Source organism: Sus scrofa, chromosome 6 (assembly GCF_000003025.6).
Source record: "Sus scrofa isolate TJ Tabasco breed Duroc chromosome 6, Sscrofa11.1, whole genome shotgun sequence".
NCBI classification, from domain to species: Eukaryota; Metazoa; Chordata; class Mammalia; order Artiodactyla; family Suidae; genus Sus; species Sus scrofa.
In genome coordinates this window covers 85,657,945-85,671,085 of record NC_010448.4, presented here as the reverse complement: position 1 = coordinate 85,671,085, position 13,141 = coordinate 85,657,945, and the positions used below count along the sequence as shown (strand labels likewise).

Genomic DNA, 13,141 nt, shown 5'->3' with positions numbered 1-13,141 from the left:
AGAGTTCTCTTGTGGCACAATGGGTTAAGGATCTGGCACTGTCACCACAGCAGCCCAGGTTGATCCCTGGCCTGGGAATTTCCATAGGTTGTGGGCATGGCCAAAAAACAAACAAACAAAAAGCCCCTCTCCTTTCTGCTGAGATAAGGCTCCAGTCCTTACTATGACATTTAAGTCCCTCCAAGATCTGGCCCCTGGTTTTAACTCTCACCAAACCCCACCTGACAATCCAAGCCCTAACTGTACCAAACTATTTGTGGTTCCCAAAATTGCCATCTTCTCTCTCCACTCCCCCCCACCCCCGCTTTTTTTCTTTTTTGCTTCTTAGGGCCACACTTGGGGCATATGGAAGTTCCCAGGCTAGGGATCATCAAAACTGTGTATTAATGGATACTAGTCAGGTTCGTTACCACTGAGTCACAACAAGAACTCTGAAAACTGCCATCTTCTTTTACACTATCTCTGCTCTCCTCTCCCCAGAACATCCGTCCGCATTTTTTGTTTTTCAATAAGTATCCTCCATGATTCATTTCCTTCCAACCCTCTGGTCTAATCGCCCACTTCCTCCTTTGTGACCCAACTGTGTTTTATTTAGGCTTTGATCACAACAACTATAACACTTAATACTTAAAACTTGTTTACCTGTTTGTCTCTCCTTGGGCATAGTATAAAAAGTACCTGAGAGCAGAGATTATATCTTATTCATTTATTCAATTTTTTATGGCAGGCATCTTGTATACTAACTGGGATATGGCAAAGCACCTAACAAATGACTGGTCAATGAATGAGGAATGTGATAAACATGAGAAACCACTGCTTGAAGTACATTTAGTAAACTCATTCTAACTTGACCAATATGTGCAAAATCCTTTCAAAGAATAAATTCTGAGGGGTGGAGAAAGGGGCTGGGGTTTGGGATGGAAATGCTATAAAATTGGGTCATGATGATCATTGTACAACTATAAATGTAACAAAATTTATTGAGTAAATTAAAATAAATAAATAAATACATAAAGTGATTAAAAAAAAAAAGAATAAATTCTTAAGAGTTCCCATTGTGGCTCAGTAGTAACGAATCCCACTGGTATCCATGAGGACGTAGGTTCGATCCCTGGCCTTGCTTAATGGGTTAAGGATCCAGTGTTGCCATGAGCTGTGGTGTAGGTTGCAGACACAGCTCGGATCTGGCGCTGCTGTGAGTGTGGTGTAGGCCAGCAGCTATAGCTCAGATTCGACCCCTAGCCTGAAAACTTCCAAATGCCACAGGTGTGGCCCTAAAAAGCAAAAAAAAATTTTTAATTTTTTTAATTAAAAAAATAAATAAATTCTTGGAGTTTCTGCTGTGGCTTAGCAGTAACAAACCTGACTAGTATCCATGAGGACATGGGTTTGACCCTGGCCCCACTCAGTGGGTTAAAGATCTGGTGTTGCTGTGGCTGTGGTGTAGGCTGGCATTGTAACCCTAGCCTGGGAACTTCCATATGCTGCGGGTGTGGCCCTAAAAAGACAAAAACAAACAACAATAAGAATAAATTCTTAAAGTTCCGGTCATGGCTCAGTTGTTAACGAACCTGACTAGCATCTATGAGGACTCAGGTTTGATCCCTGGCCTTGCTCAGTGGGTTAAGGATCTGGTGTTGCTGTGAGCTTTGTAGGTTGCAGATGTGGCTCAGATCCCGCGTTGCCATGGCTCTGGCGTAGTCTGGCAACTACAACTCTGATTCGACCCCTAGCCTGAGAACCTCCACATGCCGCCAGTGTGGCCCTAAAAGACAAAAAAAAAAGAATTATTGCTTATACATAATTTCAACAACTAGTAAATTGCACTTGGGGTGGGAAGTCAGGGCATAGTCTATATCTTTATGGGCAAACAAGGTTTTTTTTTGTTTTTGTTTTTTTGTCTTTTCTAGGGCCACACCTGCGGCTTACAGAGGTTCCCAGGCTAGGGGTCTAATCGGAGCTGTAGCCACCAGCCTACACCATAGCTCACAGCAACGCTGCATCCTTAACTCACTGAGCAAGGCCAGGGATCAAACCTGCAGCCTCATGGTTCCTAGTTGGATTTGTTAACCACTGAACCATGACAGGAACTCCTGGGCAAACAAGGTTTTATCAGGGAAAATTTTTCTAAAAGTATGCAGGATAGTGATAGATTTAGCCTAGTTCCCTACACCTACTATAACTATCGTCAAAAATCATAAAATATGTTTAAAATATGTTATAAAATATAAGATACTGACATGCTTATGAATCATCAAAGTAAGGTAAAATTATGTTTACTAAAGCTTTAAAGGTTAACTCTACATCATTGTAAATCTCTAAAAATGAAATTTCACATATAGTTAATGAGGTTGGAGAGGGGGACAGGAGTCAGCTCAGGCAGGACTTTGTAGACTATGGTGGGAACGTAAGATTTTATTTAGGATACAATGTGAAGGCATTGGAGGACTGAACAGAGACGTGAAATGATGATTTGGGGTTTTGTGGGGGTTCTTTTGGCCACGCCCATATCATGTGGAAGCTTCCAAGCCAAGAACTGAACCCATGCCAGAGCAGCAACCGAGCAGTGACAATCTAGATCCTTAACCTGCTATGCCACAAGGGAACTCCAGAGACCCGCACTTTTTATTTTTATTTATTTATTTATTTAGGGCTACACCTGTGGCATGTGGAAGTTCCCTGGTTACAGGTCAAATTGGAGCTACAGCTGCCAGCCTACACCACAGATCATAGAACGCCAGATCTTTTAACCCTCTGAGTGAGGCCAGGGGTAGAACCTGCATCCTTATGGATGCTTATCAGGCTTGTTACCACTGGGCCACAACAGGAACTTGCCAGAGACCTGTACTTCTTATCACTAGAAGCACTGTTTTTGTTCCCTGCTTATTTTAATAAAATGAGACTAAAATGCAATAAAATATTCAAATAAATAATACAACTAGAAAAATCAACTCACAGGCACCTCTAAATACAATACCTCAAAATGTTTATTCACTAGCTTATGTACTAAAATTTTGTATAAACAGTGGATTGGAGAGTCAATATATATTATACAAAGATGCCTCTATCTAATCAAGCAATAAGAGGTTTCCAGAAAAGGCATTTTGAAAATAAGAGACAAACAAAAGAAAACTAAGTGGAACTAAATCTTCAAAAGAATTAAGTCTCTAAATAGCAGAGAAGATTTTTCCTGTCTCTACTAGGGATAGGATAAGGGACAATTGATAAATGATGCCTCCATGAGAAAATAAAGCTGCCAAGAACTAAAGAACCTGCCCTTTAATTCCTCCTGATGCTACCCTACCTCAAAAAGTAACAACTACAAGTATGTATATGTATGGTCAAAGGAAATTCCCAAACAAGTGAATCTGAATAAGCATGCATAATCTGTTGGTGCCAGTAAAATTCAGAACCACTCTAGGAGTTCCTGTTGAGGCTTGGCAGATTAAGAAATTGACTCCTGGGAGTTCTCGTCGTGGCTCAGTTGTTAACGAAACCGACTAGGAACCATGAAGTTAAGGGTTCGATCCCTGGCCTTGCTCAGTGGGTTAAGGATCCGGTGTTGCCGTGAGCTGTGGTGTAGGTCGCAGACGTGGCTCAGATCCCACATTGCTGTGGCTCTGGTATAGGCTGGGCCACTACAGCTCTGATTTGACCCCTAACCTGGGAACCTTCATATGCCTTGGGAGCAGCCCAAGAAATGGCAAAAAAGAAAAAAAGACCAAAAAAAAAGAAAGAAAGAAACTGACTCCTGTCCATAAAGATGTGGGTTCAATCCCTGGCCTCGTTCAGTGGGTTAAAGGATCCAGCATTGCCGTGAGCTGTAGTGTAGGTCACAGATGCAGCTCGGATTTGGTGTTGCTGTTGCTGTGGCACAGGCTGGTAGCTGCAGCTCTGATTCCACCCCTAGCCTGGGTACTTCCATATACTACAGATCTGCAGGTGAGGCCCTGAAAAGAAAAAAATACAAGAACAAAAAAAAAAAACACTCTATAGGCTATATGTTGGGAATTAATATCAACTTTCCCTTATAGATCTTAGAATGTTTCCTTTATGCTTAACAATATTCAGAAATGTCAACAAAGCTATGATTATATTTTTTAAACTAAGAAGAAAAAGTCCTTATCTTTTACAGATATATACTAATGTCTGGGATTTGCTTAAAAAAATTCAAGAGTGAGTGGATGTAGAGATGAAATAAGACTGGCCACATGTTGATAACCGCTGAAGCTATGTGATGGATGAGGTTCATTATCGTATTTTCTTTATTTTGAGGTCTATTTGAAATTTCCTTTGCTAAAAAGCTTTTTAAATTCCAAGATAGGTTACCTGTCTTTCTCCAGAAAATTTAAGGCAAGTTACATTATTTAGTAGACTAGGACTGGATTACAGTCCTCCCTTGGTATTGGTGGGGGATTGATTCCAGGATACTCCCATCCCTCAAACACCAAAACGCACAGATATTCAAGTCCCTTAAAATGGTATAACAGGGACTTCCCTTTGTGGCTCAGCAGTTAACGAACCCAACTAGGATCCATGAGGATGCAGGTTTGATCCCTGGCCTCACTCAGTGGGTTAAAGATCCAGTGTTGCTGTGATATGTGGTGAAGGTCGCAGTCACAGCTCAGATCCCGAGTTGCTGTGGCTGTGGCATAGGCCAGCAGATGTAGCTCCAATTGGATCCCTAGCCTGGGAACTTACATATGCCAGAGGTGTTGCCCCCCCCCCCCCGCCCCGCAAAATGGTGTAACATTTGCTTTTTGCTTTTTTTTTTTTTGGCTGCACCTGCAGCATATGGAGGTTCCCAGACCAGGGGTTAAATCAGAGCCACAACTACTGGCCACAGCCTACGCCACAGCCACAGCAACATAGACTCCAAGCCAAATCTGCAACCTACACCACAGCTCATGGCAGTACACCGGATCCTTAACCCACTGAGCGAGGCCAGGGATCGAACCTGCAACCTCATGGTTCCTAGTCAGATTGCACCACAACGGGAACTCCCCCAAATGGCATAACATTTGCATATAACCTATGTACGTCCTCCCATATACTTTAAAACATCTCTAAATTACTTATAATATTTAATACAATGTAAATGCTTTGTAAATAGTTGCTTGCGTGTGGCAAATTCAATTTTGCTTTTTAGAACTTTCTGGACTTTTTTCCTTTTCTCTTTTTGGCCATGCCAGAGGCATGCAAAAGTTCCCAAGGCAGGGACTGAACTCACAGCACAGCTATAACCAGAGCCACAGCAGTGATAACACAGGATCCTTAACTGCTGAGCCACGAGGGAATGCCTGGATTTTTTTTTTTAATATTTTTCATCCAAGGTTGGTTGAATCTGTGGATGCAAAACCTGAAGATACAGAGAGCCAACTGTATATGTTTGCCCAAGAACACTTCTAATCCTGTGAAGAATCTTTTATACATTCCCCAAGATAAAATAACTACTCCTGCTTCTCTCTGTAGATCTAATTCCTATTTAAACCTCAAGACCACTATAAAATCTTTCCTCTTCTATCAAATTCATAGCCCACCCCAACCATGACACTTGGCACTTCTTAGATTTTGCCATGTAAGTAATATCTTAACTTATAAAACATGTATTTTTGGTTTACACACCTAGAGTGCAAGCCTCAAATGGTGGCAACTATGTACTATGTTTCTTCCAACATCTTTACATTTTTTAATAATGGCAGGTAGATGATATATATATTTTTTGTTTGTTTGTGTTTTTTTAGGGCTGCATCCATGGCATATGGAAGTTCCCAGGATAGGGTTCAAATCGGAGCTGCAGCTGCTGACTTGCACCACAGACACAGCAACACAGGGTCGGAGCTGCGTCTGTGACCTACACCACAGCTCGTGGCAACACCAGACCCTCAACCCACTGAACAAGGCCAGGGATCAAACCCGCATCCTCATGGATACTAGTCGGGTTCGTTACCACTGAGCCATGATGGGAGCTCCAAGGAGTGCTTTTATAGTTGCCTCACCTACTCTCCTCTGACTCTAACTACACTGTCTTTTGGTAAACGTGTACCAAGACCTTATGCTAAACAGTGTGAATAAATAGATGAGGGAACCACTAACTTACTCTCAAGGAACTCATAGCAGAGTAGAGGGAGAGAGACAAGGAAACAGCAAATTGTTGTAATAAGTATTGAATAACAAATATAGCACACAATACATTGTAGAGATGAAGAAAATCTAGCCACTCTGATGCTGAATGTCTCATTGTGCTGAGACACCTTAAAGTTATAATTTCCTCGTTCTCTAAACCTCCCAAATTTTTCAGAATATCCAAATCTCTAGTCACTTACCCTTGTTGCACAGGCTGTAACTGCAAGATTACTTGGGTTTTAGTGTCTTCGGGGTTCTCCCCTTCATTTCCTTCGGTGGGTACCACAACCACATCCCCCACTGGGACGCTCACTTCCGCATTAGCCATCTTTCACATGAAGTCAGATAGTTGGGGCTGCTGTCAGAAACAAGAAGTACCAGTAACTTTGTCTGGTTTGAAAACACGGCAACCACAGGAAAGGAACACCAAGATAATAACTATTAATTCCAGAGGCACCCTGGAGACCACGGTCCTCTGAAAAGAAGGGAACTGTGAGAGGGAAAAGGTGTTGACGTAGACTCTGATCTTTCCAGAAATGCCTTAGCACTCACTTCCTACTGTAGGTTTTCTTAGTGTGATTCACCCAGTGGTGTGCCAGAGCCAGCTCTTACCAGCTCCTAAGAAACAACTGTGCACACCTCTTCCCAACTCCGAGTTTAGTGACATCAAGTTGGTAGCTTGAAATCAGTGATGCTGTGAGTATACACACCACAGAAACTGGCAAGCACTACCAATCAGAGTATTTTTTTCTTCTAGAGAGCTAGTTTACAGCACACCACTAGTTCCATCCCAAACAGCAAGCTCCTAGAAAGTGAGAATCATTACTTTTTTTGGAACTAGCCCTTACACTCTATCAAGTGCTCTGTCCTTTGTGAGTGACGTACTTAATAAGTATCCGCCGACTAAACTAAGTTGTATGGGAAGAGAAAGATGATTTGCATTGTGTGGTTGTTTAATAACTGAATCCAATTGTGTGACCTCCAGGAATGTCTTAATATCCCTTTGTCTTAGACTGAATGGAGATATGATCTTTCCTAACATCTCCTTTGGAGAGCTGCTGGGGAACCACAAACTCCTTGACTCTAAAGTAACTCAAAGAATAATCTTGATTTTTTAAAAATATGGCCACACCCAAGACATTCCCAAGTCAGGGACCTAAACCACAGTTGCGGCAACACCATCAGATACTTTAACCCACTGTGCTGGGCCAGGGATCAAACCTGCACCTCCACAACGACCAAGAGTCACTGTACTCAGATTCTTAACCCACTGCTCCACAGCAGGAACTCCGAATTATTTCAATCTTAATAAAAACTCAGAAGGGCCCAAGTTGTTCTGCAGGTGTCAGTCTTCACATTTGATCAGAGAGAGTCAGAGTCACTTATGAGAATATAGGTGAGAGCACTGTATCTACTTAGATATGTGATGACGGAATATGTTAGGACTTTGCCAAACTGTGCATAGACACACAATGGATGCAAGTCTGAATATGTAACTGGTACTTAGACAACCGAATCCACATTTTGGCTCTGCCATAGCAATTGTTCACCTATAAGGCACACACTTAAACATAGCACTCAAAGTCTCCCTCGGAGTTCCTGCTGTGGCTCAGCAGGAAACAAACCCAACTAGTATCCATGAAGATGCAGGTTCCATCCCTGGCCTTGCTCAGTAGGTTAAGGATCCGACATTGCAAAAAAAAGAAAAAAAAGTCTAATTTGGGGGCCAAACTTTCCCAGTTTGATCTGCAATTATAATATACTAAGAATCTTAAGACCCAGCCACACCAATTCCCACTGAATTCTGAATATATAATACATACTTTCAGGTTTCTATACTTTTGATATTCCATAAACCCCAAACTCCCTTCTCCCTCCTCTCCTTCTCCTTTCAAGGCCCAGTTCAAAGTTCACTCCTCCACAAAGCCACTGCCAAACTATTTTCTTTTCTGCGGTCCTCCAGTACTTGGCTTGCAGCTTCTCCTCTAGTGTTGATCACACTGTGCCTTGCACTGAGTTGACCAAACAGACATCTACCTCCATTACTGCACTGTATGCTCTGTGAGGACAGGTGCTGCTTATCTAAAAACCTTGTCTCCCACAGCCTTGCTCCTCACTGACATCTGTTGGTTCAATTTTTGTGTTTGACCTAAATTCCTCTTATCTGACTTAGACTTCTGCCCTTTATGAGTCTCACATTCAAACTTTTTTTCCTGGATTAAACACCTCCTATATCCCAAATTGAAAGCATGTTCCCTCTCAAACCTGCTCCTATGTTTCCTGCCTCAATAAATGGTGCTTCCCTCCACCCATTTTCTCAAGCCAGAAACTAAGGAGTTATTTTTGACTCCTCTTTCTAAATCCAACCAACCACCAAGTCCTATTCATTCTATCACCTATATATCTCTTTTAACCATCTCCCTTCTCCATCTGTGCTGCCACCACATTCTGAGCTACCACACTAGTACCTGGATTTTTCCAGCTGTTTCTCATCAGTACCCTAATCTCTGGTCTTGATCTCCAACACATTATCTACAGAGCAGACAAAGTGATCTTACTAAAGGTCATTTCCCCACTTAAAAATCCTTCAGTGCATTCTCTTTGCTGCTATTAATGTGCAAACACCCTGACATGGCTACAAACCCGCCGCCCCAAATCTGTCCCTCGTCCACTCTACTAGCCTCATTTCTCACAGTTTTTCCTCTCACATCGTGGGCTCCTGCCATTGAATTTTTTCCAACTTCTCAAACATCCCATATTTCCTGGCCTGAGCCTTCATACTTGTTTGCTCTACCTGGAATTCTCTTTTCCTTCCTCTTTGGCTAGTCACTGCTGAACTTTTGAGACTTATTTGAAACATCACTTCCTCAGAGAGGCCGTCTGAAACTTCCTTAACTGGATTTTTTTTTTTTTTGCTTTTTAGGGCCACACCCAAGCATGTGGAGGTTCCCAAGCTAGGGGGTCCAATCGGAGCTACAGACGCCGGCCTATGCCACAGCCACAGGATCCAAGCTTCGTCTCTGCAACCTACACCACAGCTCATGGCAAGGCCAGATCCTTAACTCGCTGAACAAGGCCATGGATCGAATCCGAAATCTCATGGTTCCTAGTCAGATCTGTTTCCACTGCACCGCGACGGGAACTCCCCTTAACTGGATTGAAGGAGCAAGAGGGTGTTCTTGCTCCTTCAACGCCTGTAGTACCCCTGTCACAACCATCATCCCACTATGTCAGCCTCCTCTGCCAGACTACATCCTGGGAGAGCAAGCGTAACTTTTCTTTTTCAATGGGCTCCCCTGTGCTAGCTCAGTGCCCAGGACACAGAGTGTAAGAGTTTTCAACTATCCAACTTCCATCAACAAAACTTTCTAAGGAAACCTAGCACATGGAAGGTGTGTAAAAAATTTTTGTACAATGAGTGACTCACTTTACCCTAAAAGACTTCTAGAATTTTCTACCTTAGAAACTTAGGGGATATAAATTTGTTAAAAAGCTCAGGCTAAGCTGCCTTGCTTATTACGCATCATTATAGCCAGTTCAAATATTTACTGAGTCTCTACTCTACATCCAACACAGATTTAGGCTCCTTGGAAATGAAAATGGATAATCTGTTCTTAAGGAACTTCAGAAGGGAAACAGATATGTGACAGTGTCACAGAGCAGAAGGGAAAAAAGGAACTGCAAGATATTTCAACATACAATGTGAACTTCTATAAATTAAACGTTTAAAACTAGGAGGAAAAAAAGAATCAACAGACTGGTTTGGCTTGCTGCCAGCAATAAAACCTAAATGATTAGGACCCCTGAGTCTAGAAAAAGCCAAAAGGAATACGATAAAGAATAAAATGCCATCAAATTGTAGAATAATTGAACTAAGAGAAATCTTCAAAGTTTGAACCATTAAAATGTAGGGTGAACTGAAATACACAGCTAACATTTGTCAGACACTTGTTTGTTGTTAAGCATTATTCTGTTATATATTTAATGACTTTAAAAGATGTAATACTTTAGCATGTAACAACTGTAGGGAATTCAATTCAAAAAAAGTGGTTTAAATGTTAAAAAAGTAATGACATAGGTAAATTAATGGGTTAGAGAAGCAGAATTAGAAGGATGCTTCTAGTTTCAACCTTCTACCCTAACGTTGAGTCCTCTCAACAATACCCTGAATAAGTGGTTGACTAACTTCCTGATTAACATTTTCCTCAATAGGAACTTGTATTTTACTCCTTACCCCTCTCACACTTTGGAGCTCAAGAGGAAATTTATGGCTGTTTCTCTAATCTTCTGAGTTTATCAGAGACGATAATTATCATCATCCACAATATGTTTCCCAGTGTCAGTAAGACACAGGTCTGATCCAACATGGCAATTCTTACATTCTTTAGAGAAGCAAGTCTGGGTTGAATTTTTTTTTTTTTTTTTTTTTTTTGCTTTTTAGGGCCACACCTGCAGCATATGCAAGTTCCCAAGCTACAGCTGCTGGCCTATGCCACAACCACAGCAACACAGGATCCGAGCCGAGTCTGCGACTTATACCACAGCTCACAGCAACGCAGGATCCTCAACCCACTGATCGAGGCCAGGGATTGAACCTGTATCTTCATGGATCCTAGTTGGGTTTGTTAACCGCTAAGCCATGAAGGGAACTCCAGGGCTGAATATCTCTTATTAACCTAAATACCATATTCCTAGCAAGTAACCGAAACCAGCTCTACAAACTACACGGGCTAATTGCAAGGTCATCTCTTTGAGTTGAATGTAAACTGAAAAGTAGCTCTCGTTTATAGTAACAAAAATTCCTAAGGGCAAGATGAGTGAGTTGCTCCTTTGGGTATTTCATGGAAGGGGCCTTAGAGTATTCATTGTGAAATCACACAATACTCTGTAATTCTAGGAGGACGGACACATGTAAAGGAAATATGTCAAACCTGTGTGAAAAGGAAGAATTATTTGCAGTTATTTGCAAAGACACCTTGAAAGTAAGCATTATGACTACTCACCTAAACTATCAAAAAACTAAAGAAATTATATATCTGGATTAAATTCATTGTGTCCTGAAAAAAAATTTTTTTTGTCTTTTTAGGGCCACACCCATCTCATATGGAGATTCCCAGGCTAGGGGTCTAATCAGAGAACACAGCAACGCCAGATCCAAGACGCATCTGCAACCTACACCACAGCTCATGGCAACGGTGGATCCTTAACCCACTGAGCGAAGCCAGAGATCGAACCCACAACCTTGTGGTTCCTAGTCAGATTCGTTTCAGCTGCACCACGACGGGCACTCCCCGAAAACTTTTTAAAACATGGCAAGATGTACACACAAATGTCACATAATCATAGGAACATCAGAGTTGATAGATGAAAAAGAATGACAGGAATACCAGACATCCTGAAATTTTCTAACCCCAAAATGTATTTATTCCACACTTCACTGTAATTTTTGTAGACCGTGAATTAAAACTTCATTACTACTTAAGGCCAAAACTCCTTGATTTTTTTTTTCCTTCTTTGTTTCTTCTCATGTATTTAGTAGGTAATCTAGGGTGCTACCAGATGTAAGGAAGTCAACAAGATGACTACACAGGACCACTGTGAAAGAGCCAGAGGAAGTGAATGTTGGTATAAGTCGCATATTGACTACTACGTAGGTGTTTAGGGAAGCAACTGTATATAAAAGAGTTTTGTGAAGGGTCACCCTACTACAGTTGAGGAGAATTTTGCTTAGGACAAGACCAAAATACAGCCCAAACTAACCAAATGAAGTTGAGTACAAGTTACCTATTCAGTGTGTGTTGAAGTAATTATGAACAAATGGTTGACTAACAACTAATGAAAAAATGTGTCGTCAGTAGACATTAAATACACATAATTGATAAAAGGCTGACAAATCAGGGGAGTCAGTCCAAACATTTAATGAAATAGTCTCCTAAAAGCACTTTTGAAACCATTAGCAGAGGCAAGGAGAGAGAAAACAATTCTTCTGTGAGACTAGAATTATCTGATCCTCCTTTTCCTTAATCCTCCAGGTTAAGGAAGAAAATCTCATTTTTTGGTTCTTCTAAACAAACACCCGTCAAGGCCCCTTTCTGTTCCTTAGGAAGTGTTTCTGAACTTCTCTCATCTTAAGAGGAGAATGCAGGCCTCCTCCTGCTCTTTGGATGGCCAAGCGTTCCCTTGATTCCCCAGGTCAAGACTTGCCTTAGTCTGAGTGGATCACACTCGAGGACTCCCAAGTTAGAGTCCACCCTCACCTCTCCTTCCTCTCAATTAGGGGACACCAGGTCAATTCCCCTGTTATTTAGAAAACTGGGGTATTCTCCCCATCAAGATCTTCTCCCCGGTCCTCAAAAACAAGATTTTCCCCACTCCCCAACATACGATATTACCTTGCTCTCTACCTATAATATCAGGAGGTACTCCAACCTCTTTTATTCCCTCACAGATCTGGTCCCTTCTCAGTACCTCCTCTGGAGGCTGAGGTGTCTTCCTACCGCCCCCTCACGTAGGGAAAGGTAGGGGCCTGCTCACTTTCCCTTGGAGCTCTTCTTCCTTGGCCCCTGCTCCCACTCCCCGGACCTGTCATCACGCCTTCGGGGAAACAACGGCCTCTTTTCCCTTAGAAAGAACGGCCGAGGCCTCTAACACGATCCCAGGTGAAGCCTGAACACCCCTTTCCTCAGCAGAACCCACTCTCTGCTCTTGCTCCCCACCCCGAGGCTCCGAAGGGTCCTCCTAGGGGGGCAGCGGGCTTCCTTCACCTTTTGTCCCCCTTTCTCCCCACCCCCACCCCGAGCGCGACCCAGGCCTCTCCCCAGCTCCTCATCGAGGGCCCTGGTGCCCCCCGGATCCCGCCTCTGGGGATACCCCTGGATCCCCAGACCCCTCGCCGGGGTCCTGAGCGTCCGGGCCTCTCAGTCCGGAGTGGCTCGGGCCCCTCCTGGCCCTTCGGCAGAGGACTTCCGGGCCCCTTGGTCCGGGGGTGCCGGGGCCCCCCAGTGCCAGGCTTGCC

General features: G+C 42.7%; 1 protein-coding gene across 7 annotated transcripts in view; it reads right to left on the bottom strand.

The window, feature by feature from the left end:
• GMEB1 (glucocorticoid modulatory element binding protein 1) overlaps positions 1 to 13,141 on the bottom strand; it is a 43,693-nt gene that overhangs the window by 30,126 nt on the left and 426 nt on the right. For 2 of the 7 annotated variants that reach the window (XM_021095680.1, XM_021095685.1), the window contains exon 2: positions 6,327 to 6,484. In XM_021095680.1, coding sequence (XP_020951339.1) covers positions 6,327 to 6,454 — 128 coding nt within the window. In that variant the 5' untranslated portion in view covers positions 6,455 to 6,484. Of the gene's footprint in view, positions 1 to 6,326; positions 12,968 to 12,996; positions 13,138 to 13,141 lie in introns of those variants that run through there. The other 5 variants (XM_021095687.1, XM_021095683.1, XM_021095684.1 and 2 more) reach the window with 4 other exon arrangements.